The sequence below is a fragment of the Leptonychotes weddellii genome, chromosome 11, assembly GCF_054177405.1.
Source record: "Leptonychotes weddellii isolate Sample4059 chromosome 11, ASM5417740v2, whole genome shotgun sequence".
NCBI lineage: Eukaryota > Metazoa > Chordata > Mammalia > Carnivora > Phocidae > Leptonychotes > Leptonychotes weddellii.
This window is the reverse complement of record NC_138379.1, coordinates 74,125,530-74,152,182: the sequence shown is the minus strand read 5'-3', so window position 1 is coordinate 74,152,182 and position 26,653 is coordinate 74,125,530. Positions and strand designations below refer to the sequence as shown.

Sequence of the window (26,653 nt, the reverse complement as noted above, 5' to 3'; positions counted from 1 at the left end):
GACTCATGTTCACTTTGAGGGGCACCTCGCGCTCAGTGCCAACCATGGGTGCTTGCTATAAAGGAACACTGGTATTCAAAGACCTCCCATGACCCTACTGGATACATGAGTCCCAACACTGTGAAGGCCGAACTGAACACCTTTATGGTGCACAATCAGCCCACAGTCTGCCCACATGTAACTTCTCATCTACATTGCCTGCCTCGTTTTACCCAAAGCACAAATCACAGTCCTCTTCCTTTTTAGGTTAAAACAGTTACCCCTCATTATACAGGAAGCTCTGTTGCTGTTGTTTTTTGGTTTATTTATTTGTTTGTGCAGCATGAGTGTTACAGCTTTGCTCCAAAGTCATAACAGTGGTGAGCCAGGTTACCCTCGGGCAACTACTTTATCCCGTAACTTCCTGAAAGCCTGTCAGATCTAGATTTTTGATGACCCACTTCTTCTGAATGAATCCCCTTTTCCTTGTGTCTCTTTTTATCCTTACCCTACCCTATACCCCCAAATCCTGCAGTCGTTTTAGAAGATACGGTCTCGACCCAGTTGCAATATGGTGGCCTCGGCAATATCATTAAGAGAAATCATCAAAGCCCAGTTGCCTGAGACTTCCCCTCTTAACTCTAGCTCCTAGTTGGAGAAACAGAGGTCTAAGCTTACTTCATTCAAGCGTATCTTGTATCTTTTAACCTGGTCAGCATTAAATCAGATACTTTGGGAGAGAACAGTAACTTGGCACCGAAGCTAAGCTCTCTGACCAAATTCTTGACTGAGGCAGAAACCTATTCTCTGTGCACGGTTTATTCAAAGGGAGAGAGCTCAGATGTGGCCTCAGGTTGGCCCAGGAGTTGTGGCTTTGCTTGGGGCTTGCAGCTGAAGACTAAAAAAATATAAGGACTTCAAGCCAACTTCCCAAAGTCTCCCAGTGAGTGGTGGTGGCTTGACTGAGGTGTAGGACCCCAAGCCCCCCTCGCGGCCAGTCCAGCTCTATAACCACTAGACCACACAGTCAGTGTTCAACGTGCACTCAGCAAACCTCAAGTTCCGAGCCGGGAGAAACAGATTTTCCAAAAACAGAGCTGTCTTTGTGAACAATTCAGCAAAAATTCTCTTTCCAGCTGTGAGCCGGGGATTCATGTTGCAAATGCTGGTGTTAATTAAAAACATCCACCTTCTACAGTTTCAACAACAAGAGAAAAGTACCATGCAGGATGTGTTCCTAAGCACTCCTCCCCAAAGCACTTATAAATATGATTTTATTTACGACATGGGCTGCTGCGGGTTCAGACAGATATTATCATTCCCCCTTTTCAGCCCCCAGTGAAAGAGCTGGGGCCAAGAAGATGAAGGTGATGAGTCCAAATTTGCACAGAGCAAACTCAGTATCAGAAGAAGAAACCAGAATACTGTTCGTGTCCAAAGCATCAGCTAAGCTGTTCAAATTTCTGTTAGTATCAGGAACTTTACCCAGTTGAAATCAAATGTTTATCTGTTCAGTCATTAAAAACTGATGCTTCACGTGGCTCTTCGTTCCTTCAGACATGAGCAAAACATGGTGTGACGAGGCCAGGAACATTCCACAAAGGATGACACCATTTATTCAATAATCAGGGCATTGCATTATACTTCCCTGTGTTCTCATTACAAGTTTATTAGGAAATCTTTACCTGAGCTGGTCTTGAGATCGTGAGATCAGCAAGACTGAACTGCATTTCTTCCTTAGCTTGTCTCTGGTTGGTGAGTCTGTCCTGCTTTTTCACACATGCACCAGACAGGAAAGAATCGAGCCAAACCCACATTGTTATGAATGAATTTCTTTGTTTTTAATCTCACACAGTTTAAAATACAATATGAAATCAGGCTACAGTATATAAAAAACTCTCCAGCAAAATGATGTGCCAGCATCAGCTACTAAAATAAACAAACAAAAAACTCCCCCATAAGAAATTTTTTTTGCATTTAAAAAAAAAACACATAGACACTTACATCGCTACATCTCTAAGCTACCTCAGTTCTGATTTTTAAAAAGCACCTGCTTTTCCTTTTTTCATCTTGCTTTTAAATTTTCAGCTTTTAAAAAATATAAATTATATGAAAATACAAGTTGGAAAATAGTCAAACACAATATAACATCTTTTTCACCCCTATACTTCTCAGCTTAAAAAAAAAAGTATTCTTAAAAAAAGTTCAGTAACTGAGGCAGTATTCCTGATAGAGATAATTTCATTTTAATATATATACTTTATATATGTATATGTATACATATATTTATGGTTCCTTGAAACTTCTTTGGAATGTAGATATGAGTTCAACACATTTATATAGACCCCAACAGAAAGCAGCATGCACAGCATGACTAGAACAGAGAAGGTGTGATTTTCACCATGAAGATTAGGCAGGTTAATGCTCTAAAACCCAGAGTGTTCGTCTCCAAAGTGAGGAAAAGCACATCTGATCTTTGAATGCTACTTCCAATCCCCAAAGCCACAAAATCAGGGCTCTGTGTAGGGAAGTCCCTCCCCTGCTTGGAGAAGGAAACAAAAGTGACCCCGAACCCGACAGCCAAAACCAACATGGGCTAAGGCATCTCCAGGAAAATAAGGGTTTCATCAGCTCAACCAGATTTGCCCACCCTTCCTCTGAAGTTAACATGTGTTTTTAAAAAGCATAAATGCAACAATTCTGCTACATTTCCAGTGTATAAACCACCCACCACTCTTCCTGGGATGGTCTCTGGCCTCTGGACAGAAGGAGAAAAAGCATCTGGCCAGATGGACAAAGCTGTCTTCACCAGCGCACTATCTACAAATACTGAAAACGGTGGACCTAGAGAGCAAGGCATCTTAGCAAACAAGCAGGCTGAGGAGTAGGAGGAGGCACTTTCTTATCTCTTATCTGCTACGGAGTTCTTGCAGGACTTAGACACGCTCACACAAGGGGAGTTTCCAGCAGAAATGCAAGAGGAAAGGTGGATGCACTGAGAAAGTCATGTTATGCCTGGATGCAAATAGCAAGCAATGACCGATGCCCTGCCTTGGTTCTACTCTTGCCCGTTACTGAAATGTGGAAAGACTTAACTGAAAAACCCAGGTATTATTTTAGCGGCAGTTCTGCACGTCTGCGCACACACACACACACGCACGCACACACACACACACACACGCACACACGCGTGCGTGCACACCCGCACATACACTCACCTTTGCCAGTGCCCAACAAAGATCACATAATCTAAGAGAAAACAATGTAATCCAACGGTTCTGCCTAACACTCCCTGAGCAGCTCCTAAAATATTTCGAGAGCTTCGTTAAGGCACCTGCATCCGGAAGAAGATGAGAATACACAGCTGGGCCAACTCTGCCTTTGCTTTCCAAGTGGACACTCCGATTTATCAGTATGAGGAAACTCATGAATCACAGAGCTAAGTTCCTGATAATTCAGGGTCTGCAAGAGGACCTGGGAGTAAACGATCCACTTTCTTGAAGATACGCTAGCAGGTAGATAAGTACTTCCAGTCTCTCAGCCGGAGCCCCAGAAGGGCTCGCCCTGAGAAGCCCACCTTAAATGTCTCTCCAACTCTCCCACTGAAGTCAGCGAGAGCTGTCCCTCTGTCATCACCATTTTTAATCAGGCACCTATTTGGGGGAGGGGGGGTTCAAGTGTTTTAGGCACTTCTCCTTACTGGTTAGATGTTGCTTCCCACCCTCCCCACCCTGGAAAAAGATCCAAACCTTTGCAGACCACCCTTCAACACTGCCCCAGTCAATTGAGCTTGTCGTTGAACTTTGGAGGAACTAGAAATCTACTCGAATCTCACGGACCACCTCATTTTCTGCACTCAAGCTCCTCTTCTTGTTTCCTTTGCCTTCAAGTCATTCATCTCTTCTGCAATTGAGCTTCACTTACCCTGTGCCAAGATAACACATCCAAGCACGGGCTGAATAGTGTCTGCACTCTTCACTCTGCATACACGGCCCCACCTGACTCCACTGGCTTAAACCCTTCAAAGGAAAGCCTTGCATTTCTCCTCCCAAAGACAGCCAAGCCACATTTTGCTTCTATCCAACCTTAATTTCCATTGTTCCTAAAACCCAGGACTTCGAAATGGCTTTGTCTGATACTCTTCACCTCATGTCATGACTGCATTTCTCTCTACTGGGTAACAGGGTGGGGGGAAGGAATAAACATGGGATGCCGGAACAATGAGACATAAAGGAGATAAAGAGTAGAGTGTTGGTTTGGAATGACATGCATTCAGGACTTACTTCCTAAGACCTGAGGGGTAATGCCCATGCACACAGCTTTTATTCCAAGTCATATATGTTACAGGAATAGAACCAATAAAGAACCAAGTCAGTCTTCCTCCTTTGATCTCCTTTCTATGACTTCAACAGTGCTCCTACATTGACTGTGGTCCAAAACCAGGGCTGCAAAATACATTCAGTTCAAAGACTTAATGCTTCTTAGTTCAACGTTAAGTCCAAACCCCGAGAATCCACTAACGACAAGTAAGCAGAGGGGCGTGATCATTTTTTAAAACACAGATGAAATTCACATGCACAGGTCCCGTGTACCCAAATCAGCATGATTTTCTTTTCCTTCATATAGAAGTCCCATGAATTTGGGATCCCCGATCTCAGTGACAGCACTTTGCATTTCCAGTGGGGTCTATATAAACAGTTTCCTTGCACTGTGACAGAATCCTCAGCCGGCAAATAAAAACAAACTTGCATGATACCGCAATACTGAGACCACCTTAGAGCTTAAGACGATTTTTAAGAAAAAAAAAAAAATACTGGCACAAAATTTAATAAAATAAATTTTAACACAAAAACAGTTTGGGCCCCTCCCCACTGAAGTCCATCTTTGTTTCAAAAGTTGAGTAAAAAGTAAATAGTCCTTGGTTTTTAGTGCATCCCCCAAACAAATGTTTTATCCCACCTCCCTCTTTTTTGCCCTCCCAGACCTAAAAACAAAAGCAAATTAATTGCCTTTTCATGGGTCTCATGACTCCTGATGTGTCCACTTCTTTTGCTAATAGGTCCACAACTCAAGACACATTTTTTTTCATGGACGATTTAAAAAAAATAATGGGACATGTTAGTCTTCTCCTCCCTTAAGCCAGATTCTTCAAACTTCTAAGAAGACCCTTCTCTCTCTCTCTCTCTCTCCTGAAAATTTGCTCAAGAATTTCTCGCCCCACCCACCCCACAAGTCCTGGCTCTCTTTTTCCAACTGCACACAACTGACTATAGCTGCAGCTCACTTAGCTCCCACCCCTGAATGTAAAAAATGAGTTCTGAAAAATTAAAAATAGAATAACGATTAAAAATTAAGAGTCCGACTGATGTGGTTGTTCTTCGAAATGTCTCAGCAGAGTTTTCCCCAACGCTTTTGGTGTCCATCACTCATCAGCATCGGGTTTGACGTCCAGCATGGCATGGAGCTCCTCTGGCGTGTAGCCCAGGAGACTCTGCAGGTCGCACACAAAGCGGTACACGTAGCGTTTACCGGCTGTCTTGTGGATGATGTTTTTGTCATAATAGTAGCGTAGGCCACGGCTCAGTTTCTCATAATTCATCTTAGGCTTGTTTTTCCTTTTTCCCCATCTCCTGGCCACCTGAAATTAAAAGAATAAAAAGTGAAAAATAGATGGGGTAAACACCTAGAAGAAAACCCAAGTAGACACACTGATATGCCCCGATATCCATTCATGGTGACCCATGATATCCAAGGAAGATGGCTAAAGAGTCACGTACATGGAAGATCTTTTCCTCACCCACCTGTTCTGAATTCCCATTTTCAAGAGATGGGCAAGATTCTTTAAATTAACAAAAATACATTGACCCTGGGCGCCTGGGTGGCTCAGTTGGTTGAGTGACTGCCTTCGGCTCAGGTCGTGATCCCGGAGTCCCGGGATCGAGTCCCACATCGGGCTCCCCGCTCGGCGGGGAGTCTGCTTCTCCCTCTAACCCTACCTCCTCTTGCACTCTCTCTCTCACTCTGTCTCTCTCTCGCAAATAAATAAATAAAATCTTTAAGAAAGAAAAAAGAAAATACATTGACCCTGTGTCTCTGTGTAATAGAGTTAAAGTACTGGAAAGTATTAAAGTATAAAAAAAAAAGACATGCAACAGAATAGACTCTCCTCTTTCCTGATGTTGTTGGTAGCCTATCCTCGCTTTGCAAGCATGAAATTTAGCGTGAGGGAGTGGGGCCGATCATGCCTGCATTTCATCAAAGGGAAGCATTTTTTTCTGTACTGGGGTGCGCTATCTTGTCGCGTCTGCCAGACCAGAGATGTTGTCTCTCTTGTTCCATGTTTTCAATTCTGTCATGCTCAGAGTTGGGCATGGCACAGAGCAACCGCTCAACATGCATTCGTTGAATAAAACAAGACGTTAGTGAACAGATTGTACTGATCTTCCAAGACCTCTTGAATTGTCCGACCCCTTCCAGAAACGGCAACCCGTATTTACGAAGGGCCCACTATGTGCCAGGCATTTCTTGTGTATCGTATCCATGAATCTTGGAAAACAAATGGGCAGTGTAGATATTTCCTCTATTGTCCAAAGGATGCAACTCAGCCTCAGACAGGCTACATAACTGGCTCGAGATCATACAAGTACCAAGGGACAGAGGTGGGGCTGGAATCCTAGGAAATGTCATCCCGGCCCACATAACCACTTTCCAGAGTTCACTCTCATCCCCCTTCCACACAACGCTCGCAAGTCACTCCCTTCTTACCTCATCTGGGTCAGAAAGCTTGAACTCCCAGCCATCTCCTGTCCAGCTGATAAAAGACTGACAGGACTTATCAGTGAGTAATTCCAGAAGAAACTGCCACAGCTGGATTGGTCCACTGCCTGGAAACACAAGCCATTGTGAATCATTACACCAGCTGCTCAGCACCGCCAGCAATGAATCCCATTACACACAGCCCTCCTCCTGCCTGCTCTCCAGTCCATCCAGCCCTGGAAGGATGAAGGCGGCACATAGCACAAATGTTGGAGGAGGTGCTATGAGTTCAAAAGGACTGAAAGGTGAACAACTTCCTACCCACCCCCTGAAAAAGCACTTACAATATACCATTATCTTATCAATATTATTTTGATTGACTTGAAGGTCAGTCCATTTTCACTGCAATGAAAACTCTAGAAAGACAATTACTCGATCTATTCTCTGAGACATTCTAAGGCAGTAAAATCTTCTGTGCCTTCAAGAACTAAGTCATTATTTTTGCCTTTATTAGCAAGAAAGATTAACTAAGGAATATCTTTGCCACTTCCTATCTGAAGTCAAAGCTCATAAGCGCTTCTCGATATCAGAGAGCCTTTGGTGCCTGATTTGTAAGTGACAAGGACTGCTATCCTGGGGTCATCTAACAAGGACACAGAAGTGAGACATTCTTTCGGTCATAAGGTCATAATACTCTCCACCACCATCCCGTCCCCCCAGGCCGCTTACCACAGGCACCCAAACTAAGAAAGGAGAACATCATCACTCTATAAGGGATTAACCTGCCACCCACGAAATCCTCAGAGGTCAGGTGAGGACTGTCTCAGAAATTCTTCACGGGTCCGTATATTCTAACTTACACACCACACACACTTTTCTTGTCTTAGCCATCAACACTGCCAAAGATCTTAGTTCTGGAAAGCCAGACATACTCTGATAGTCCATTTATCTTATGCTAAAGGATTTATGCTAATAGATTTCCTCTTTTTTTAAAGAAATTATTTATTTATTTGACAGAAAGAGACACAGCGAGAGCAGGAACACAAGCAGGGGGAGTGGGAGAGGGAGAAGCAGGCTTCCCGCTGAGCAGGGAGCCCGATGCGGGGCTCGATCCCACGACACTGGGATCATGACCTGAGCCGAAGGCAGACGCTTAACGGCTGAGCCACCCAGGTGCCCTAATAGGTTTCCTTTTAACATAACTTTCTACTCAGTTATGACAATGTTGCCAGTGATTGCTATCTCGTTCACGGGTGTAGCCAGAGAAACAAATACGGGTTCAACAGTCAGTGGTGCATGCTATTGGTCCACACTGACAGCATCATCTTAGAAGCCATCTGAACAGAGGAGGGAAGACGAAGGAAGCCAGGAACACTCTAACTCATCCAGGAAAACTTGACTTTCTAAGGCTCTAACCCTTAACCTGAGCTTCAGATCTGTCTGATCCAAAGTAAAGTGAGATTAAATAGGAAACAAGCTTTTTTAATCTAAAAAAAGAAACGTTCCTTATGATCTAGAGGGGTCATCTCTTGTTATACCTTATACGTCTACAAGGTATGTTCGCATGCATCATTTTGCTTACTCCTAAAATCCACTCCTCGGCCCTCTCTATAGGCAAGGCACAACTGGTCTTACTGTTTCCATCCTATTAAGAAAGAACGAGAAAAATGCTCAGAAAAGCGATGTGACTTCACTCCAGGGGGTGGTGAGAACGTGATGGTGCTGGGTCTAGCTCACAGGCCTTCAGACTCCAGGCACCAGGACAACAGCGCGGATGTGGGTATTCACTGGGCAGCCAAAGGAAGCATCCCCCAGCAAATCCCAGCGTCCTTTCCAGCATAAGCCAAGCTCAATGTGGAAGATGAAATAGCTCTACCTCGTCCTTCTAGGAATGCGCCTTGAGCTCTCTAAAACCAACTTGTAAGAAACGCCTTACACGTATACTAGAATAAGATGATTCAGTAGACTCTACAAAATAACTGAGCATTCAAAGAAACAGCCCAGAATGCTACCCCAGGAAAGCCTTACCCTCCTCTGTCGCCCCTGCCGCCCCCTTGAAATCACCACTTCACATACCACTCCGACACATCTGCAGGTTTCCTGGGAGTTGAGTTAAAGTTACCAGTAGCTACTGCCTGCCTGGGTTCACGGGACGAATCATGACATTATGGGAGGAATCTGTGGAGAAGCCATTCTGGATGGGCAGGCGTCAGTCCACGTGTCTCTATTAAGAAAGGCTATGGAATTTCTGGTAGCCAAGAAATTCAGAAACAGCAGCTGAAAACACCTTGCAAAGAGGAAGCTTCTGGAAGCGGCACAAAGTGACTATACACCCAATAGGACATCGTTGTGTTCATACTCTTTGGAAGAGATGTAACAAGGAAAGGTCAACTACTTGGAAACTACGTGAATGAGCCCTGGAGTCTGCAGTCGTCTCCCGGGCCAAGCCCACAGATGGAAGATGTAACACAGAGAGAGGAGTCGCTGTAAGACCCCGGATGAAGAAAAATGGGAACAAGAGCGAGGACTTGCGGTGTACTCACTATGCGCTGGACGCTGTGCGTGATGTGATGCTTTACGTTCATCCCATTTATTCCGTACATTTATTCCTACTCCAGGGAGTAGATACTAGGATTATCATATTTGCTTTTACCACTTTTACAACAGAGAACACCGAGATCCTGTGTCGCTTGTCCACTGGCCTCGTCTAAGGCCATTCAGAAGTAAAATGGCCATGAATGGAACCCAGGCAATCTCACCCCCAAATCCTTCATCTTGGCACCGTTTTGTCCTTAGACAGGACCAACCCAGAGGCGGGCATCTGAGCAGCCTGCCTGGTTGAGGTGAGCCATGGGATAAAAGGATGAAGCTTTAAAAAAAAAAAAAAACAACCACCCATCTCTCCCTTACCTCTCACAGCAGACACAGGACACTGGGCTGGGCTGGCCAGTGGTTCTCCTGACCATCCGGCCACTGGGGACCTTGGTGTTCACCTCCACAGGTGACACGTCCAGCCCCATGAGTCAGTCCCCACCAGGTAGCTGTTAGGCTAATGTTACTTCACTGTTTCTCCCTCCCACTATTTACCTGCAAACCTCATTCCCACTATTCATCTTCACATCCCTTTGGGGACTGGAGGGCTAGTCCCACCAAACTGAAGGAAGGGGAAGGAAGGACATATCGGGATCCTTCTACCCAGGCAAGTCCTAGTCACTGGCAGGGAGCAGCAAGCACGTTCCAAGTCCCAAAGAGAGAGGCCCAGGAACACATCCCAGTCCCTTGCCCTTGGGATGGGGCAGCCAGAAAGTGCAAAAGGGGAGTTTAAGTCCTGTCGCTGGAACCAGCTCAAAGAGGCAGCGATGTCAGACAGAATTATTCCTGCTGTTTCTCCCGCCCGGTGCCATTTCCCGAACTGGAATGTCAGAGGTGCAAGCTCCATCTGCCTGCTCCAGCCCCAGCTCTGCGTGCATGTGATTCCCAGCAGCCTCTACAGCAGGGCTGCGGTGGGTGGGGCAGGTGGCGGTGAGCACGGTAAAGCCTTGTCTGGGGGTTTGGTTTTTTTGTCTCATTGTGAATTTTCCTCTGTTCATAAGGAACATAACACTGTGAAATTTGGGAACTAGGAGCCCAGGTCGTGGGTGAGGTCCTCTCAAAGTTCTTTTTACTATTTACTATTTACACCAAAGGCAAGAGGGAGGATAAATAGGAAACTCAGATGCCTAACAAAAGCGTAGGAACTTGAATGGGGAGAAAGGTCTCTGGTAAGCTTTACAACAAGAAAGTCAAAATAGGGTGATGTCAGCTCGAGTCTCCTTTCCCCCCCATTCTGGAAGAAAGATCCTGTAAGCCCACCCAGTGCTGAAAGGCACACACAGCGCTCCTACCATGAGATTCCTCAAGTTGCTGTTCACCCTTCAGAAAGCACGTATGTGGTACCAAATGAAAGGAATCCATGGGATCCCCCCGCCCAAAGATTCCTCCTTTTGGCTGACTCCCAAACCGCCCTTTTGGTGGTAGGGAGCCGTAAATAGGAAGGACGTGAATTATTCTCCCAGCTGGAAACGCCTGGTCTGGGTAAGCGTTCTGGGTCCAGGGTAGGTCCATTCCCTGCCTGGACTCGTGGACAGTCCTACACAGGAGCTTGCTTCCACAACCGGGGTCAGGCTCACTGCAGGTCTGGGAAGGGATATCAGGGCCCCCTGATGGAAGCACCCAGCTGGGAGGTAGCTCAGGATTGTAATGCACACTGGTGACCCCACCAGTCACATCCACATCTAGGCCCATGGGAACTTCTTACATCCCAGACTTGTTGAAACCCGGAAATGTGGTTAGCACTCCTGGTTACAGACTCTCCCAGAGGACATTCTGGACTGCTTAGTGTAGCTCTGCCCAAATCCCCAGGGCTGCAGGACTCCTCCATCCCTCACCCTCACTCCAACATATCCTCAAATTGTAAAGCCTCTTCCTCATTCTCCCTGTACCTCGTCTCACCCTAGGCCCAGCCCCATCCACCCACCCAACTGGACAGTGCTCCCAGGGACCTTTGTCCCAGGGAGCAGAGAATGGTACTAAGAATAGTGCCAGTCATGGGAAGGGGGAGTTCACACACTCGATGTGACTCACAATGGTGTCCCTGTCTGGGGGCCCCAAGGCAGTCAACGGCGTCCTTCACCATGCTGCTCCGGGTGTCACACTTCAGGAATCCGGTGGCATCACTGGGAAACTATGCTTCTCAAGTAGAAACTCTCAGCCACAACAACAGAGGGGTCCCTGTTAGAAGGGAGTCTCTCACCCAAGAAGTGAAGGAGGGAGGGCACCCCCCACCCTACCCCCCCAACACACACACACACTCGGGCTGGGCCTGCACACCCCTGCTCACTGCTCCCTCCAACTCCCTCGCTGGCTACAGCGGGGGGATTTCCTCTGACTGCTTTGTTCTTCTCAGCTTCTGGCTAAGAGGAGGGTTCTTAGTACAACACTGACAGTCCTGATTTGAAGAACACGACAGAGCCTTAGAAGCAGAAGTATCAGGTGGGGACCCTCAAGGCACTTGAGATCCAAGGTGTCAGTCCCATTTTTTTTTTTTTAAAGACAAAGCTTCAAGTAAATTCCTACTCATCCGGGTGATGTTTCAAGCCCCTTCTCCTTGTCTAGGACCTGGAAGGCCCACCAATCTATCTGGATGAGAGCTGGGTCTGAGAAATCCCCTGTAGTTTTGCTGCTATGGCTGGTAGTGTTCCCTTACTCTGGAGTCTAAGTGAACAAGTTCAATATACAGCAATGGGCGAGGACAAAATCTTAGTAAGATTCTCCTGGGAATCATCCTTTCCACTTGGCAATCTGTCAGTATCTTCTCATTTTCTAGTCCATGGCCACGGACTCACTGCTGGTGAACGGGGAGCAGGGCTGGACTGCAATTTTTCCTTTTCCTTTCAGCTGCAAGTCCTCACCCCGTCATCTGTGCCCCAGCATGAGGCTAACAGAGCAGAGCTGATTTCCATGCAGACAGAGGTCAGCACGCGGCAGTCATGCTCTCCGGTAGCCTTCTATTATGGGTTTGCTTATACCGAGACCAAGCCTGATGGTCTGTCTGCTCTGTGCCCATCTCTCTCTCGTCACGAGGATATACGCTCTCAGGGCAGAGACGGTGTTTTCTCCACTGGTGTAATGCAAAGCGAGATGGTGACTCACCAACAAATACCAACAATCAAAAAGCACCTTGTTGTTGAAGGAGCTGTGTGTTCCCTGTGCACACGGACTGCATCTTAGTGACCCTTCTTTTCTCGGCAGGTGTGGGGTTTCGGACAAGTGCTCAATATACATTTTCTGGCTCATGCTGTTGACACACTGGTCCCCTGCAGGAAGGTGTCAGGATCGGAAAGCCTACCCCAGCTGCTTCTCTCTATTAAACCCTATCTGGGACTAATCAACATGAGTGACTCCCAGGCTGTTGGATCAACATGTTCCCCAAAATAGAAACGCCCACACGGCCTGTCCTTTGGGGATTCATTTGCTACTTTGAGAAGTTAATCTCTTCAGCTTGACTCTAAAAGTCAAATTAAATACCTCAGGGCGGGCAAGACACCACATTTATTTTAACCTATGAAACTCTCATGGTTGGTCACCCTTGCAACAGGGCAGACTCTGCCTTAAGAGCACACATCTGGCAGGTGGTCCTAAACCAGAGGAACGGGCCTTGACTGGCCCCTCCCTTCCCCCCAGGTGTCTCTACCCACAGCCAAACGATGATGGCAAAAACAGAACACGCGAATCCTGAAATGACCCATCTGTTCACAAATCTATCTTCCTTCTCCTGCCACTGTAAAGGTGCCCACTGCGGCTGGTACAGAGGGTGACCCCGGAGTCTACTAAGCATCACACCCTTCCTATCAACCCCCTTCTAAACCAAAAGATGGCCAAACCAATGTCCACTAAGTCCTTATGAAATGAAGTTGAATGACAAACAGCAAACATCCTGACAATGTCTTGCCCTCCTGCTCCTGACCGTTTCTTGCCCTCTGGACCAAACCCAACCTGAAGCTACGGACATCTTCCGCCTAAGGATGAATAACTCTTGGATGGTTTGGCCACTGAAGCACTGGGAAGATTGTTAAAAGAGAAGGAAGGGCAGAGACTGCTTGATATTTTGGCATGGGGTTATGTCTGTAGGTACCTTCTCCCCACTTCTTCTGAGTGATGCCCATCCTTTGCCCCCCCTTCAACCCAATCTCCTCTCATCTCCAACACGATCTAAATATGGTACATTCCATAACCAACAATGTCTTGGTTCAACGAATCACATATTCTATCAGTAAGTTCCTATATCAATGGCTAATAACTCAAGGGCAGCAGGTGGGGATATAGGTTCTAATAATTCAACATACAACCACGAAGAACACTGACAGGTGCTTGAAAAACACACTCCATGAACGTAATGGACAATAACTTCATGAACTTGCATTTATTTACTGCTGAAAGAGCCAGTAGCTAACAATGGAAGCAAGTCAGGAAACAGCTCTCAAATCATGTAAATCCAGCCTTTGATGTCAAGTCCGTGTCCCTGGCACATTAGACCAAAAGAAAGGAGAAAGAATTTCAAAAAAAATTTAAAACAAACAAACGTGTCAGGCAGTGGAAAACTGAGAGATGAGAGCAGACAGTACCCTAAGAAATTTTAAAAATATATATGCCCAAGGAACGCCCCAAGTGGGGAGGTTAAGCGTCCAGCACTTTGCGCCCACCTCCTCCCTGATTCACTGCACGATCTTACGTGACAAATTTAACCTCTCTGGGCTTTAGTTTTCCCATCCCTAAAATGGAAATAGTTATCCCTGCTCCTCCGTACTTTATAGAGATGTCAACTGAGTCCCTGTTATTAAAAAATATATAAATATAAATTTAAATATATATACACACACACGTATATACAGAGGCGACCACAGCGTTGAACATTTTGGGAATAATCTAAAATACGACAGTGGGCTTGAACAGAATAATGAAGCAACAGAAAATGTACTTTTAAAAGCAGACTTTTCAAAGAAAGACAAGCAAAAAGGATGAAATTTTTAAAAACTAAACACAGCAAAAGCACTAGATAAAACTCAATTATTCTTCCAAGAATTAAATTGGCCTTTTACATGGCAACTTTGGAAAAGGATAAAGTTGCAGTCTCCAAGAAAGGCTAAAGTATATAAATGTGACCTTTTAAAAAATACCATACATGAGAACAACCAGTGCGGATCTGTTAAAGTTCGGGATAACTCTGTGCAGTTCTTGCTCTGATTCAAAGTAGGTGCGCACAAAAAAGAACAGATGCAAACTGCTTTGCAAGTGAAAGTATCACAGACATTTACGGTTTGGGGAAATCTTCGCCACAGACAGACTTAGATCCTCTTTCCCCCAATGTGCTTTCCTCCCTAATCATTTATGCTCCTCACAAAACACACTCCACTTAATTATTATGTAGGGCTGACCCAGGAATTCAGCAGCATTGCCCGCAAATGTCGGGCCTAGAGTTTGGGCCTAGAGACAGATCTCACAGCGTGAACTGAAGATAAAGCGTTAAAGTCCTGTCCGGCTAATCAATGTCCAAGACAGACCGGGCCACAGGCTCAGGTGGCAGGCCCCGGGTTGGCCGGGCTGCCCCACCTGGAACAGACGTAAGTGAGGCTCGCCAGCCCGTCTGTCTTGGCCCCGAGAACAAAACAGTTACACGCTCTAGCGTGTGGAGGAAAGACCCTTGTTTTTGCCTGGGCTCCTCGCACCTGCACGTGTTCAAGTACACCTGTGTGGGGGTGGAAGGAGAAAGGAGGCTGGTCTTCTCTTAAAGGGGCAGCCTATATTCAAATGCAGCCAGCTCTTCCCTCCAAACCCAAGGACTTTGTCTAACCATGCTCAACCTACCACTCAGACACAGACTCGGATAGAGAGCTAGGGAAGCTCAAGTCAGGAAGTGGGTTCTTATAGAGCTTTTCCTCCTGATGTCTTCTAGGTAACTGACTGTTTTCAGAAGTCACCAGAAATGGGTTAGGTTTGGATTTGAGGGTACGGGGTAAGAATTTTGTTAGAAAACAAAGAAATGCTTCTTCGAACCAATGCAAATGTCAAAAGACAATGCCTCCCCATGATGTATCGAGGGAACAGGAAGAAAGAAAGGTACGTTCGCTGATTCGTCTTGAAAGATGAACTTGAGGCGTCTGCAGCCCGTAGTTCGTGGGCTGAGTGCAATCTCTGGAATTTATTTTACCCTAACAGCATAGCTGCCCCTGCATATCAAGGATGAGAGAAATGACTAGCGAAGTCTGTTAGAAGTCTTGGGGAGGTGAGCTACATCTCAAGTGGTCATTGGGACACTGAAGTTTTCAAACCTTCATCCAGAAAATAATTTCTGAGCAGCCCGCCCCTCCAAATGTTAAGGCGTGGTAGCCAGATTGGGTTGGATGACAAATAGAACGTGAATGACAGAGAGGAGGCAGCCGAAGAAACACGTTTTGTTTCACCGTCGTGTGAAGAGCTGAGAGTGTCCTACCTACGCCTCGCTTTTAAAGAAGAAAGGACCGAGAACCTAGGCTTGAGGGGCCTGCACAAGAAACTGCACCCACCTCGGCTCTGAATGTCAAACACCTCCTCAGCGCTGCGCCCTGTGGGCACCTCTCCAGCAAAGAGCCTCCTGGCCTCCCGTCAAAGTTCAAACTTTCACATTCACTCACTTCAGGAGAACTTTCACTCTTGTGATTCTCAGGGAGAGGTGAGTCACACAGAAGACAATGCCATTTGCTTTGTTACAGTTAGCAATATGCACGGAGCGCCGAAGCCTACGGCGGGCCACCGAGGGAGAGCATCGGGACCGGGGTCGTGAGCCCTGCTGTGCACCTAGCCAGACAGAACAACCATGCTGGCCTATCGGACAATGCACCTTCATCAGTCAGGTGCGGTGTGGCGGTCACCCGAGCGGCGGCAGCCATGACAAGGGGCGACGGAGACGTCCCGCCGCAGGAGGAGGGGACTCGAGCTCCTCCAGTGGGCAGCGCCAACCTGAGGGTTCCCCAGGAGCCTGGCCAAACCTTTCTTAGAACCGAGCTGCAGATAGAGGCTCTTCTCTATCCAGATCCTCCTTCCCTCTCTCCTTTTCCAGGTGACAGACCTGCAGCGTGGTCGAAAGGCTCCCCCACCTTCCCTGGCCGACCCCCCCTTTGTCCTTTACAGATCTCCCTCATACCCCAATACATGTCTTGCGAGTCTAACCATGTCTTGCCATCTACGTCTTAGCAGACCCCAAACAACACACTAACAAGTGACTGTTTTCCCACTAATCGATATTGTGAAAAACTTCGAAGGGCATCTTCCTTGTGGTTCTCTGTGTGACTTCGGGCTAGACCTCTTTCCCTATCTGAACCTTGATTCCCTCATTTGTACAATAAGAATAACTGAAGCTACCTCGTGGGGTTGTCAGTGATAGTTATAAAAAAAGAAAGGTAATGTACATGAAAGAGGCTAGGGCTCAGCAGGAGTTTAATACACATGTGGGTTCAGCTGGATAGCTGAATACACATGACCTGATCAAATATGAAATATCTTCTGGGCCCTACGTCACTGCCACCGATTACTGGAATTCTCTAAATAAAATACACTGTCCCCTGACCTCAAGGAATATAAATATAGAACTATAGTGGAGGGGCGCCTGGGTGGCCCAGTCAGTTAAACATCTGCCTTCAGCTCAGGTCATGATCCCAGGGTCCTGAGATCGAGCCTGGCGTCACACTCCCTGCTCAGTGGGGAGTCTGCTTGTCCCTCTGCCTCTGCCCCTCCCTCCTTCCTGTGCACGCTCTCTCTCTCTTAAATAAATAAATAAATAAATAAATAAATAAATAAATAAATAAATAAAATCTTTAAAAAAAGAGAATTATATTGGAAAGACAGAGGCTGGAGGATAATATGGAACAGTAGTATGCGCTACGTGCCCAGCAAGGGTTCTGGGTGCTTTCCACAAACTATCCCCTCAATTCTCACAACAACCCTCTAAGATAGTAACTATCATTAGCATCTTGCAGATGAGAATCCTGAGGCACAGTGATGCTAGCCTGGCTGAGGTCACATGTGGTCCGCGGCAAAGCCGGGCCACACTCAGGCTGCCTGGCTCCCAAGTCCGGCTCTTCACGCCTACAGGAAACTACCCAGGGCTTACACAGCCTGACAAGGCCTCCCTCTCGGGTGTTTTACCAGGACTGAAAAGAGAAGGCAGACCCTCCAAGCAGTGGGCCGCACATGAAGGCTGCCATCGGGAAGATAGGGAGAGAACAGATTTCCTTGAACAGAGTCTCTGCCGAGGAACGAGTGAGTGCACTGTTCAAGCTCCAGAGCAGTGAAGACCATCCAAGGAAAAGAGAAAGATGCCAAGGGGCACCAGCAGGAATATGTCTGGCAGGACCTTTCCCAACAGAAGCTGCTGGGAGTTTCCAGGGCCTGTTGGTTAAGGGCAACAAGGTATGGAGGCCTCAGCAGCACCAGGGCTGAATTTTGCTCAGTGGAAACATTTTACTTCAAAGACAAAAAAGGTGGAGCCTCAAACTGGAGACAGAGCTGAATTCCAGAACAGTCACCACCCAATTCCATCATATGTAGTTAGATTGTGTTAAAGAAACAGTGACCCACAAAATGTGAGACTTCGGGACACCTCTGAAACAGGCAGGGGGCTGTCCCCAGAAGAGAGGGGTCGCCTGCGAGTTTGCTGCAATCCCAAACCCAGCCTCGGATCGCTGGAAACAGCATCAGGGACTGAAGCACATTTTGTGAAGTAGAATGGGCAGAGACGGCTGGCAAGGTGTTGCTGTAACTGAATCAAGACAAGGAGGTGGTTCAGTTAGCTGGGGTCCTCATAAACACCTGGAGGAAAAGGAGAACCTCCCTTTCCACATTTTTTAAAAGACATTTAGAAAAAAAAAAAAAAAAATTAGCAGGGAGGCCGAATCCTGCCACCTTGTGATCTTTTTCCACTTGTGGCCAATCAAGAGGCAGAGCAGTGAAAGTGCTCTCTGGGCCACGGAAAGGGACTTCTCCTCTCATCCAGTTCAAATTTCCCAAGGGGTTTCCCTCTCCCATGCTCCAAAGTATTTTCCCATCCGTCCCATAACTGAGCATCACATTAACCCGTTACTCCAGGGAGATGCCCCCCAACCATTCCATGCACCGCCCAGGACCCACCGCCAAACACAGCACAGAGAATGGGAATCCCGCCCCGCTTCTAAGATGCTGGCTGGCAGCAAGGTCCCATTTAGGCCAAAGGGGTCTGCCTGGCTTTCTGCAACCTGCTAATCACAGGGCCTCTGAGCCAGAAAGGGGAGACATTCTCTGTTGCTGCCTTTCTCATTTCTAAGCTCTTTTCCTCCATTCCATCCAGGCACTGCCCAAGGATACCCTACAGCAATACTGTGGCAGCCCCCGGCCATCTCCAGCTTTGCCTGCCCCAAGAACCTCAGACAGCTCCTGCCCCAAGAGAGTTCTATATCCCTGTCAACAAGCTGTCTCTTGGGGCGCCTGGGTGGCTCAGTCGGTTAAGCGTCTGCCTTCGGCTCGGGTCATGATCCCAGGGTGCTGGAATGGAGCCCTGCCTCAGGCTCTCTGCTTGGCACGGAGCCTGCTTCTCTCTCTCCTTCTACCCCTCCGCTGGCTTGTGCTCTCTTGCTCTCTCTGTCAAATAAATAAATAAAATCTTAAAAAAAACAAGTTGTCTCTTCTTCAATTCACACTGTCTTATACTGATAGTACACAGACATATTCCAGAGCTTGGGTGGGGTCATCATCCCTCCCCCGCCCCCAAATTAGACAGCTCTATGCTATTCCTAATAACATACCCACCTGGGTTTAGAATTTCAGAACTCTTCTGCACAAATCCACGCTGCACTATGAACTGCTTTGGTGACCCCTCTCAGACCCTTTCCTTATCAGTAACTGAGGCTCATACCAAAAGCTTCCTCAGTTATTTGTACCTGAGTACCTTGAGATTATTTTGCAATCCAGTTTTCCTTCAGAAAACTGTGATTTCAGGTAACGCTGCCAAATCTCAGGTTTCATTCTGAATTGAAGGGCTTTGAAACACTTCCTTTGCAATGAAGTTATTTATTTTCAAAAACATGTTTTAGCAGTTGCTTTGGGTTACTGAACGCTAAAACTTCACTACAAGCCAGAACTCCAAGGTTCTGGGCTTGGCCTAGGGACTTTCTTACTGTGTGACTTGAGACTGGTTCTAGACCCACTTATGACATGGCAAGAAGATTTCTTTCAGGCCAGAAGCAATTTGAGAGAACCTACGGGGAATGCATGGGGCTCCTTTTTCTACAAGACTGTGTGTGATGTTTCACACAAAAATATTTGAAAGTTGAATTCCAGATAGTCCCAAATTTAGCCAGAAGGAAAATGAGGAACTGCATTTTCACAAATCTGCACAGCACTAGAAGAATTTTGTGACAGTTAATGAGTGGCTTTGGGTTTAGCCTTTTTCAGGCTTCAGGATGAAAAAAAGACCCTAGCCACCTCATTCACAATTTTGCAACCGTGGGTGGGGACATACCCAGGCAATAGAATTACGACCAGGCCGGCTCAGGAACAGGTGCAGAAGTGCTAGGAACAGATGCCTTATCTGTGGCAATGCCTTATCTGTCTGGCAATCTGGAATGAAGTTCGACGAAGGTGACTTATAGGCCAATAACTCCAGACTGAAGCCAAAGGCTAGCACTATGTCCTACACACCGCTAACCCATATACACACAGTGCTAATTGGTAACAAGTGGGACACAAGGCCCCTAATCTACTGTATGAAAGCAACTGAGATAAGCAATGAGTATCCTCATTCCTTAACATGGAGAAAGATTTCATAGTCAAGTGAGACATCTGGCACTTAAGATTCAATTCATGAGCTACTTCTGTGCACATGGCAATTATCTGATCTTGAATAAGTCACTTTTTGTGCATCAGTTTTATCATCCATAAAATGGGGCTGGAAGAGGAGAGAATACCAGTTGACAAATCAGTATATTCTTCTATAGCTACTGCAGTTGAAAAAAAAAAAAATCAGAGATCCCTACATTTTTCAGGGATCTGGAAAGCATACTGCTTAGGTCTATTAAATAGATAGAAAACACTGGGCCACTTCTCTTGGATTGTTTTGTAATTAGATGGGGTTCATAATGTATCTTCAAACAAGAGAAAATGGAGCTTTCTGATTGTATCAGTTTGATAACCGTAAGCAGTTCACAGTAAGGTAAGAAGGTACATTTTGGCGGAAGCCAGCATTGCATTTGATGTATTCTTAACTCAGCTCACAGGCAGGCTTTCAAGCCATGTTATCTGCCCCCACATCTTGACCTAATTTAACAAGTTGCCATGGGAGCCCAGTGAAGGTTGATGCAATTTTCTTATCTTCGGAGGAAGAATGTAACTGTGCAAGAGAATGTGAAAATTCAGTTTCTAACTGATTTCCACACGTACAGTGCAGTAACTAAGACATCATATGAAGAAGTGAAATGTATTCCTTTGAAGGTATATAGACAAAGGCCCCCCGTGTGTAATGGCAAGGAAATGACTCTCTTCCCGGCTTGAAGGATCCATGCATACCCACTGTAGTTCAGGCCAAATAATGGTGATAGAAAGGTACCACTGCTCCTACCATGTGGCCACACATACTCTGGAGTATTCGGATTTTAAGGGAATGAACAAAAAGGAGGCAGAACTTGAGACAGAAAATAGGTCTAATTTTTACAAGAAATAAAAAGTTTGCCAACATTCATACAATGCTTTCCACTTTCCAAAGCACTTTTCCAAACTTCAGCTCATCTTAACATGTCTGTGTAAGGTCAGAGCCCCATCTCTAGGAATCCCAGGCACCGCATGCTCCCAGGCTGGTGGAGAGGACTGCATAGGATGTTCCATCCCTATCCCCACTCCCTAGGATACACCTGGAATGATAAGGGACCACAGTGAACGTGCAAGGGCAAAGGAACCACCACGTAGAATTAGTCTGCAGTGTGGACAGATGTTCAACAGGCACTGAGCCCAGGGAAAACGTCACCAAAATTTGGGCTGCCCCCCACGTGCCTCACAAATCCTGAGCTTCATTCAGACCACAGCATGAAGAAAATCCAGTCCAAGTCTAAGGACAATTATAATATCTTGAATTCGACAAGATAATGAACCCCCAAGGGCAACTGGCCCTTATCTGCACTCAACATGTGCTCAGAAACATTTGCTGAAACAACGGATTGGTTATAACTGAGCTCCCCGCACCCCATGTCTAGTACAATGTCTAGCACTCATTTGTTTAATTAATTGATTTAGTTAAATTACATTTTCACAGATTTCCCACCACCAAGATAAGGATGAACACTTCCACTTCACTAAAAGTAGAAAAAGGTACAAGGTAAATTTGCCTAAATCACACAGTGTGCTAGAGCTGGGGGGGTGGGGGGGTGGCCCAGGGGACTTCTGTTTTCTGGGCTATTGTTCTTACCACCATCTGAGACGGTGTGAAAAGTTAACCCCCAGGGTCAGAGAGCAACACTGGATGGTGAGATGCTTAAAACGTGCTTTTTAGGGCGCCTGGGTGGCTCGCTTGGTTAAGCGACTGCCTTCAGCTCAGGTCATGATCCTGGAGTCCCGGGATCGAGTCCCGCATCGGGCTCCCTGCTCAGCAAGGAGCCTGCTTCTCCCTCTTACCCTCCCCCCTCTCATGTGCTCTCTCTCTCTCATTCTCTCTGTCTCAAATAAATAAATAAAATCTTTTAAAAAAAAAAAAACGTGCTTTTTAATATAAGGGACTACTTTAGTCTTTGAGGCCTTTAACTGAGTCACCTGTCCTTTTCTTCCACTCACTAAATGTTTTATTTCCTTAGAGAGACAGAGAGACAGAAAGAGACAGAGAGACAGAGGGAGGGAGGGAGAGAGGGAGGGAGGGGGGGAGAGGAGGGAGAAAATGAAAGCACCTTTTAAAAACAACCCATCTAGATAAGGGGTGACATCCACTGTAACTCAGACCTCTAGGACATACCTATATTTGTGCTGAAAGAACTTTCTGGGGCTCTTATCTGTTTGGCTCTGAGTCTGGATTGCCAGAGGAGACTCTTGGGTAGCACACTGGTGTTGGCTATCTTGACGGCAGTTCATGTCTCTAATTTGTATTTCATATTCGTCCCTAGTTCTTAGAATTTCTGATTCATCCCTGTCTGTCTCGCCCTGAAATTGGGACACTTGGAAAGATTCCCCAACTCTCAGATAATTCTTTCAAGGACTAAGATCATCTAAGTCAAAATGCTTTAAGTCACTCTTATAGACTCTTAGCTCTGTAGGCTTCTCCCACATAGAAAATGCAGTAACTAATACATGTCACACTTTCAGAGGGGTTTCTATCTGAGGTGGAGACCAGGCTTTTACCCTTCCCAGAAACTTCTAGATCTTCTGCAGTGTAGCCAGGGATCCTTACCAGAATCTTATCCCATGAAGGTTGACCTCAACCATAAGGCTTTCTTTGGCCATAACCCAGACTTTAGAACTTAAAGTCAGTTTACTCAGTCTCATTATCCACAAAACCACCCTAAGTAGCAAACTTTTCATTATGATGTACCTAGCTAAGAGAGAATGATGCCATGAGGGAAGAACAATGATTGTGGATGCCGGTGGTTATAGGGAACATGATACCAGAGAGAATACAGAAATACTTCCAATAAGGACAAAGCAATTTGAGGACTTGGTGGAAACTGCAGACGAGCTGGCCTTTACCCACGGCAAATGGCAGAGCACCACGAGAAGAGAACCAAGCACAACCAGTTAGAGACGCCGCCGCCTACAAAGCCCACAGAGTCATGCTGGAGGCTCCTTGGCCTTTCCTTTCTCCCCCTGATTAAGCTGCACTTCTCCCCTCCTTCATCAGTATCCAACTGGAGTCCAGGGCTTAAAATACCTAGGAGCTAAAGCTACAGGAGCCAGGACGGACTCTTGCACATCTTGAAAGAGACTGAACTTGCCTTTCCTTATTCCAGATGTCCTTAATGGAAAGGGGAGACTTCTCTAACCGTTTGCTGTCTAGAGATGGGGGAGGATTCCCTTGAAAATCAGCACGTTCCCACACACTAGTGACGTTTAAGCAAAGACTATGGGAGGTTCCAGTAGAAAGAACGGGGTAGGGGACCTTTACGTGCCTTTCTGGGTCCTGACTCTCTATAGAGACCTTGTTGCTACCTCAAAACACAGACGTAATTCCTGAGCCCCTCTTCATGCAATGCACTGCCCTAGGAGCTATGTGGGATGCAGCATAAAAGGCACACTCCTGATCTCTGAAGGAGTAATTTCTCCAAGCTTTTGAGCTGTTCTCAAAGCTCAGCTGGCTTTCCTAGTAAAATCTTGAGACTTCCCTGACACAAGAATAAGGACCAAGCACACTCTTAAGATCAGACAGGTACCTCCCTGGAAACACAGGTAGGACTGGTTGCCTCCATCCACACAAAGGGTACCCACATGTCGACCTGTCCAGGGTGGGGTCAATTAGAAGAGAGTAGTGGCCTACACCACAGCCAAGTAATCAAAGCTTAAAATAAGCTCCACTCACGACACAATTCCTAATTCTTAGAGAACACTATAATCCTACAGAAAGCATCTGATAGTCAACCCATGAATGCTCCTTGGACATTTCTCAGATACACTCGTCACATGTCTCCAAGTTTAAGCTGCACCCATGCGAACAGCTCATTCAGACAATGAATTGTTTTATTAGCAGAATCTCAGTCAAAGCCTAAGCTCTCAACATACATCTTCCTTTCCCTATGCTCTTTCTTCATTCACCACCGCTAGAACTTTCACTCCTAGAAGAAAATCAATAATAAAGCTAAGTTAGAAAAAAACAAAACAAAACAGGTTTCCTACAGAGGCCAGGATCTGGACAGAGTACAATGTGACTAAGGACCTTTTCCCATTTGAACAGCTAGCCTAATGAGAATTCTACTACAGAAGAATCTAGAGTGTAAGCCATTCAGTGATGCCCTTGAGAGAGAAGGTGTTCCTACCACTCTTGGAAATGATCCCCTGGGATAGAATGATACTGTTTACTTCCAAAAATTGATGGCCAGTCACAAACAGAGTGGTGTGGGAGACTGACCAGACCTCCTAGAATCTTCTTCTCCCCACTTCTCCAAAAAAGAAAGAGGCTGACTTCAGTCTCTAGGAATATGCGCATGGTGCCTTCTAGAGCCCACCCATGGCGACAAGCGCAGAGAGGCTGCTGAGGTAGGGGCAGGGCGCCTACCTGTGTAGCCAGCCAGGGCAGCAGCAGGAATGACAGGCTTGTCCTTGTTGAGGTCAGCACGGTCACGCACATAGTCCTTGAAGGTGCCCTTGGGCTTGTGGTTGGGCAGGGCGGCTGGATAGTCCTCTGAGTCGAAGCTGTCATAGGAGGGGACGCGCTGCAGGCTGTTGAAAGATGACTGGCTGCTCCAGGACTGGGTGAGGCGGTCACAACTATCGTAGCTCTCCACGCTCTCAAAAGAGTCCTGGCCCCCGAGCTTACCTGGAGGTAAAGGAGGTAGGAAGAGGGCAGGGGAGGAGGGATTGGGAAAAGACAACTGTAAAAACCCTCTTTGTGAGGACGGATTGCTAATCAGACCTGCAGGAGGGATGGAAGAAGAGGCCAGTGGAAACGGAAGCTCAGGGCTTTACTCTGGGGAAGGGCACCACACGGGGCCGCAATCCGAGGGCCCACTGCCACTGTGTTGTCTTGTGTTACAGGCCTAGGACAGAGATTCCTTGCATGCTGGCTCATACTGTCAGAGGGAGACAGCAGTGTTTGGGGCCTCAAGATTCCTAGAGCCGGAAATCCAAAAGTGGAGAATCACACTTGAGATTACGGAATTTCTGGCTGACGTATTAGACTCAATGAAGAGATGAAGAAATCGCAGCAGTGTCAGGCTCAACTCCCTATTCCCACTCAGGCCAATGAGATGATTTCAAAAGGCCCAATTTGGCAAAATATTTTGGTCATAAGAAAAAATATTCCATTAGGCTAAGAGCAGATTGAACTTCCTTGACCTTGGAACTTGTGTTATTTTTTAGCATTTTTTTCCAAATACTATTTTAAAATGAATTATATGCCCTGCCTCCATGCCTCCTCAAATAGAGAAATAAGTAATGAGATGCTTTTTCCAGGAGGTTTAAAAAAAAAAAAAAACCACTATCGCTCTTCTAAATAGAAAAATCCATGTTCTTTATCCTCTCCAAGTACAACTTTGTACTTGGAATTTATACTTCAGTGGGGGAGTGTGGGCAATAAAACACAAAGGAGTTGATTAAAGAGTTAAGGTCCATAGCAATGTCAGAAATCCTTTACTCTATGAGTTGCTTAAGGCATTCTTAACTGACCACAAGATCATGCAAGTTCATTAATTTCCCAAACCAGGTTATAAACAGCTGCTACGATTGCATAAGAGCTCCTAGAGAAATTTCCATTGGCAAAAATGCCATGAAAAGGGAGACGAACCCAAAAAATAAATAATTTGGAGGAAAATAAATGTATCTAAAAGCTGAAAAGCACACAGGAATATTTTCTATGTTCCCCTTTCAGATACTTTTCAGGCAACCTAAATTAAATCACGGGAGACTACATGACCACCTCAGGTCAGCACTGGCCAAGAGGCAAATGGATGTGACAAACGTGTGTGTAGAAATACTAGGTCAACTCTCAATTGTTCAGGGGTGGCTGGTCTACGACAGAGTTTAAAACCCAGAATACGGTTGGCCGAGACAAGCTAATACTGGTGGTTTTCTGGTGTATTCTCCCCTTCGTAATAGTGGGGATTGGCTAAAACAGTGGAATTCAAATATTTAATTATGGTGTCTAAACCAAAATTAAATATACAGTAATTAGGAGGGAAGATACGTTGCTCATAAAATTTAAACAAGCAACCAAAAAAAATCCAAGATAAAAGGTATTCAGTTAAGTATATATTTTTTTGTAAAGCCACTGTTGTAAGATTTCCTGAACCTCTTACCCCCCTCCAATACTGCTGTTAACAGAAAGGTAGTTATTTACCCACTTAATCTCATTCCTTCCTCGAATCATCCAAAGAAGAGTAATCTCCAGAAGGCAAACTAAGAGCTCCATGGGTTACTGGCACCGCCTACCCCGTCCACTGGCACATCTGTAAGTTTTTTATTATCATAACAAATGAAAGAATCGTCTTTTCCAGAAATTCACATGAAAAGACTCAAGAAAACAGCCCACAACCAGAACGCAAGAGCCTCTTTTTAACAGAACAAGGAAAATTTGCGGCATCTCATAAAAAGGCGTTTGCTTAGACCAGCTACCCATCTTAATGGTCATTCAATTTCTCTGTGAGACAAACACACCAACAGCCTAAGAAAGAGAACTCATCTTTTCGTGGAG

At 46.0% G+C, this 26,653-nt stretch overlaps 1 protein-coding gene across 5 annotated transcripts in view; it reads right to left on the bottom strand.

The window, feature by feature from the left end:
- Positions 1–1,795: 1,795 nt before the first annotated feature.
- ETS1 (ETS proto-oncogene 1, transcription factor) overlaps positions 1,796–26,653 on the bottom strand; it is a 102,201-nt gene continuing 77,343 nt past the window's right edge. For 3 of the 5 annotated variants that reach the window (XM_081799099.1, XM_031035847.2, XM_006740553.3), the window contains 3 exons: positions 24,521–24,781; positions 6,745–6,863; positions 1,796–5,617 (listed from right to left, as the gene is read on the bottom strand). In XM_081799099.1, the coding sequence (XP_081655225.1) occupies positions 5,402–5,617; positions 6,745–6,863; positions 24,521–24,781 (596 nt within the window). In that variant the 3' untranslated portion in view covers positions 1,796–5,401. The remainder of the gene's footprint in view (positions 5,618–6,744; positions 6,864–24,520; positions 24,782–26,653) is intronic. The other 2 variants (XM_081799100.1, XM_031035849.2) reach the window with 1 other exon arrangement.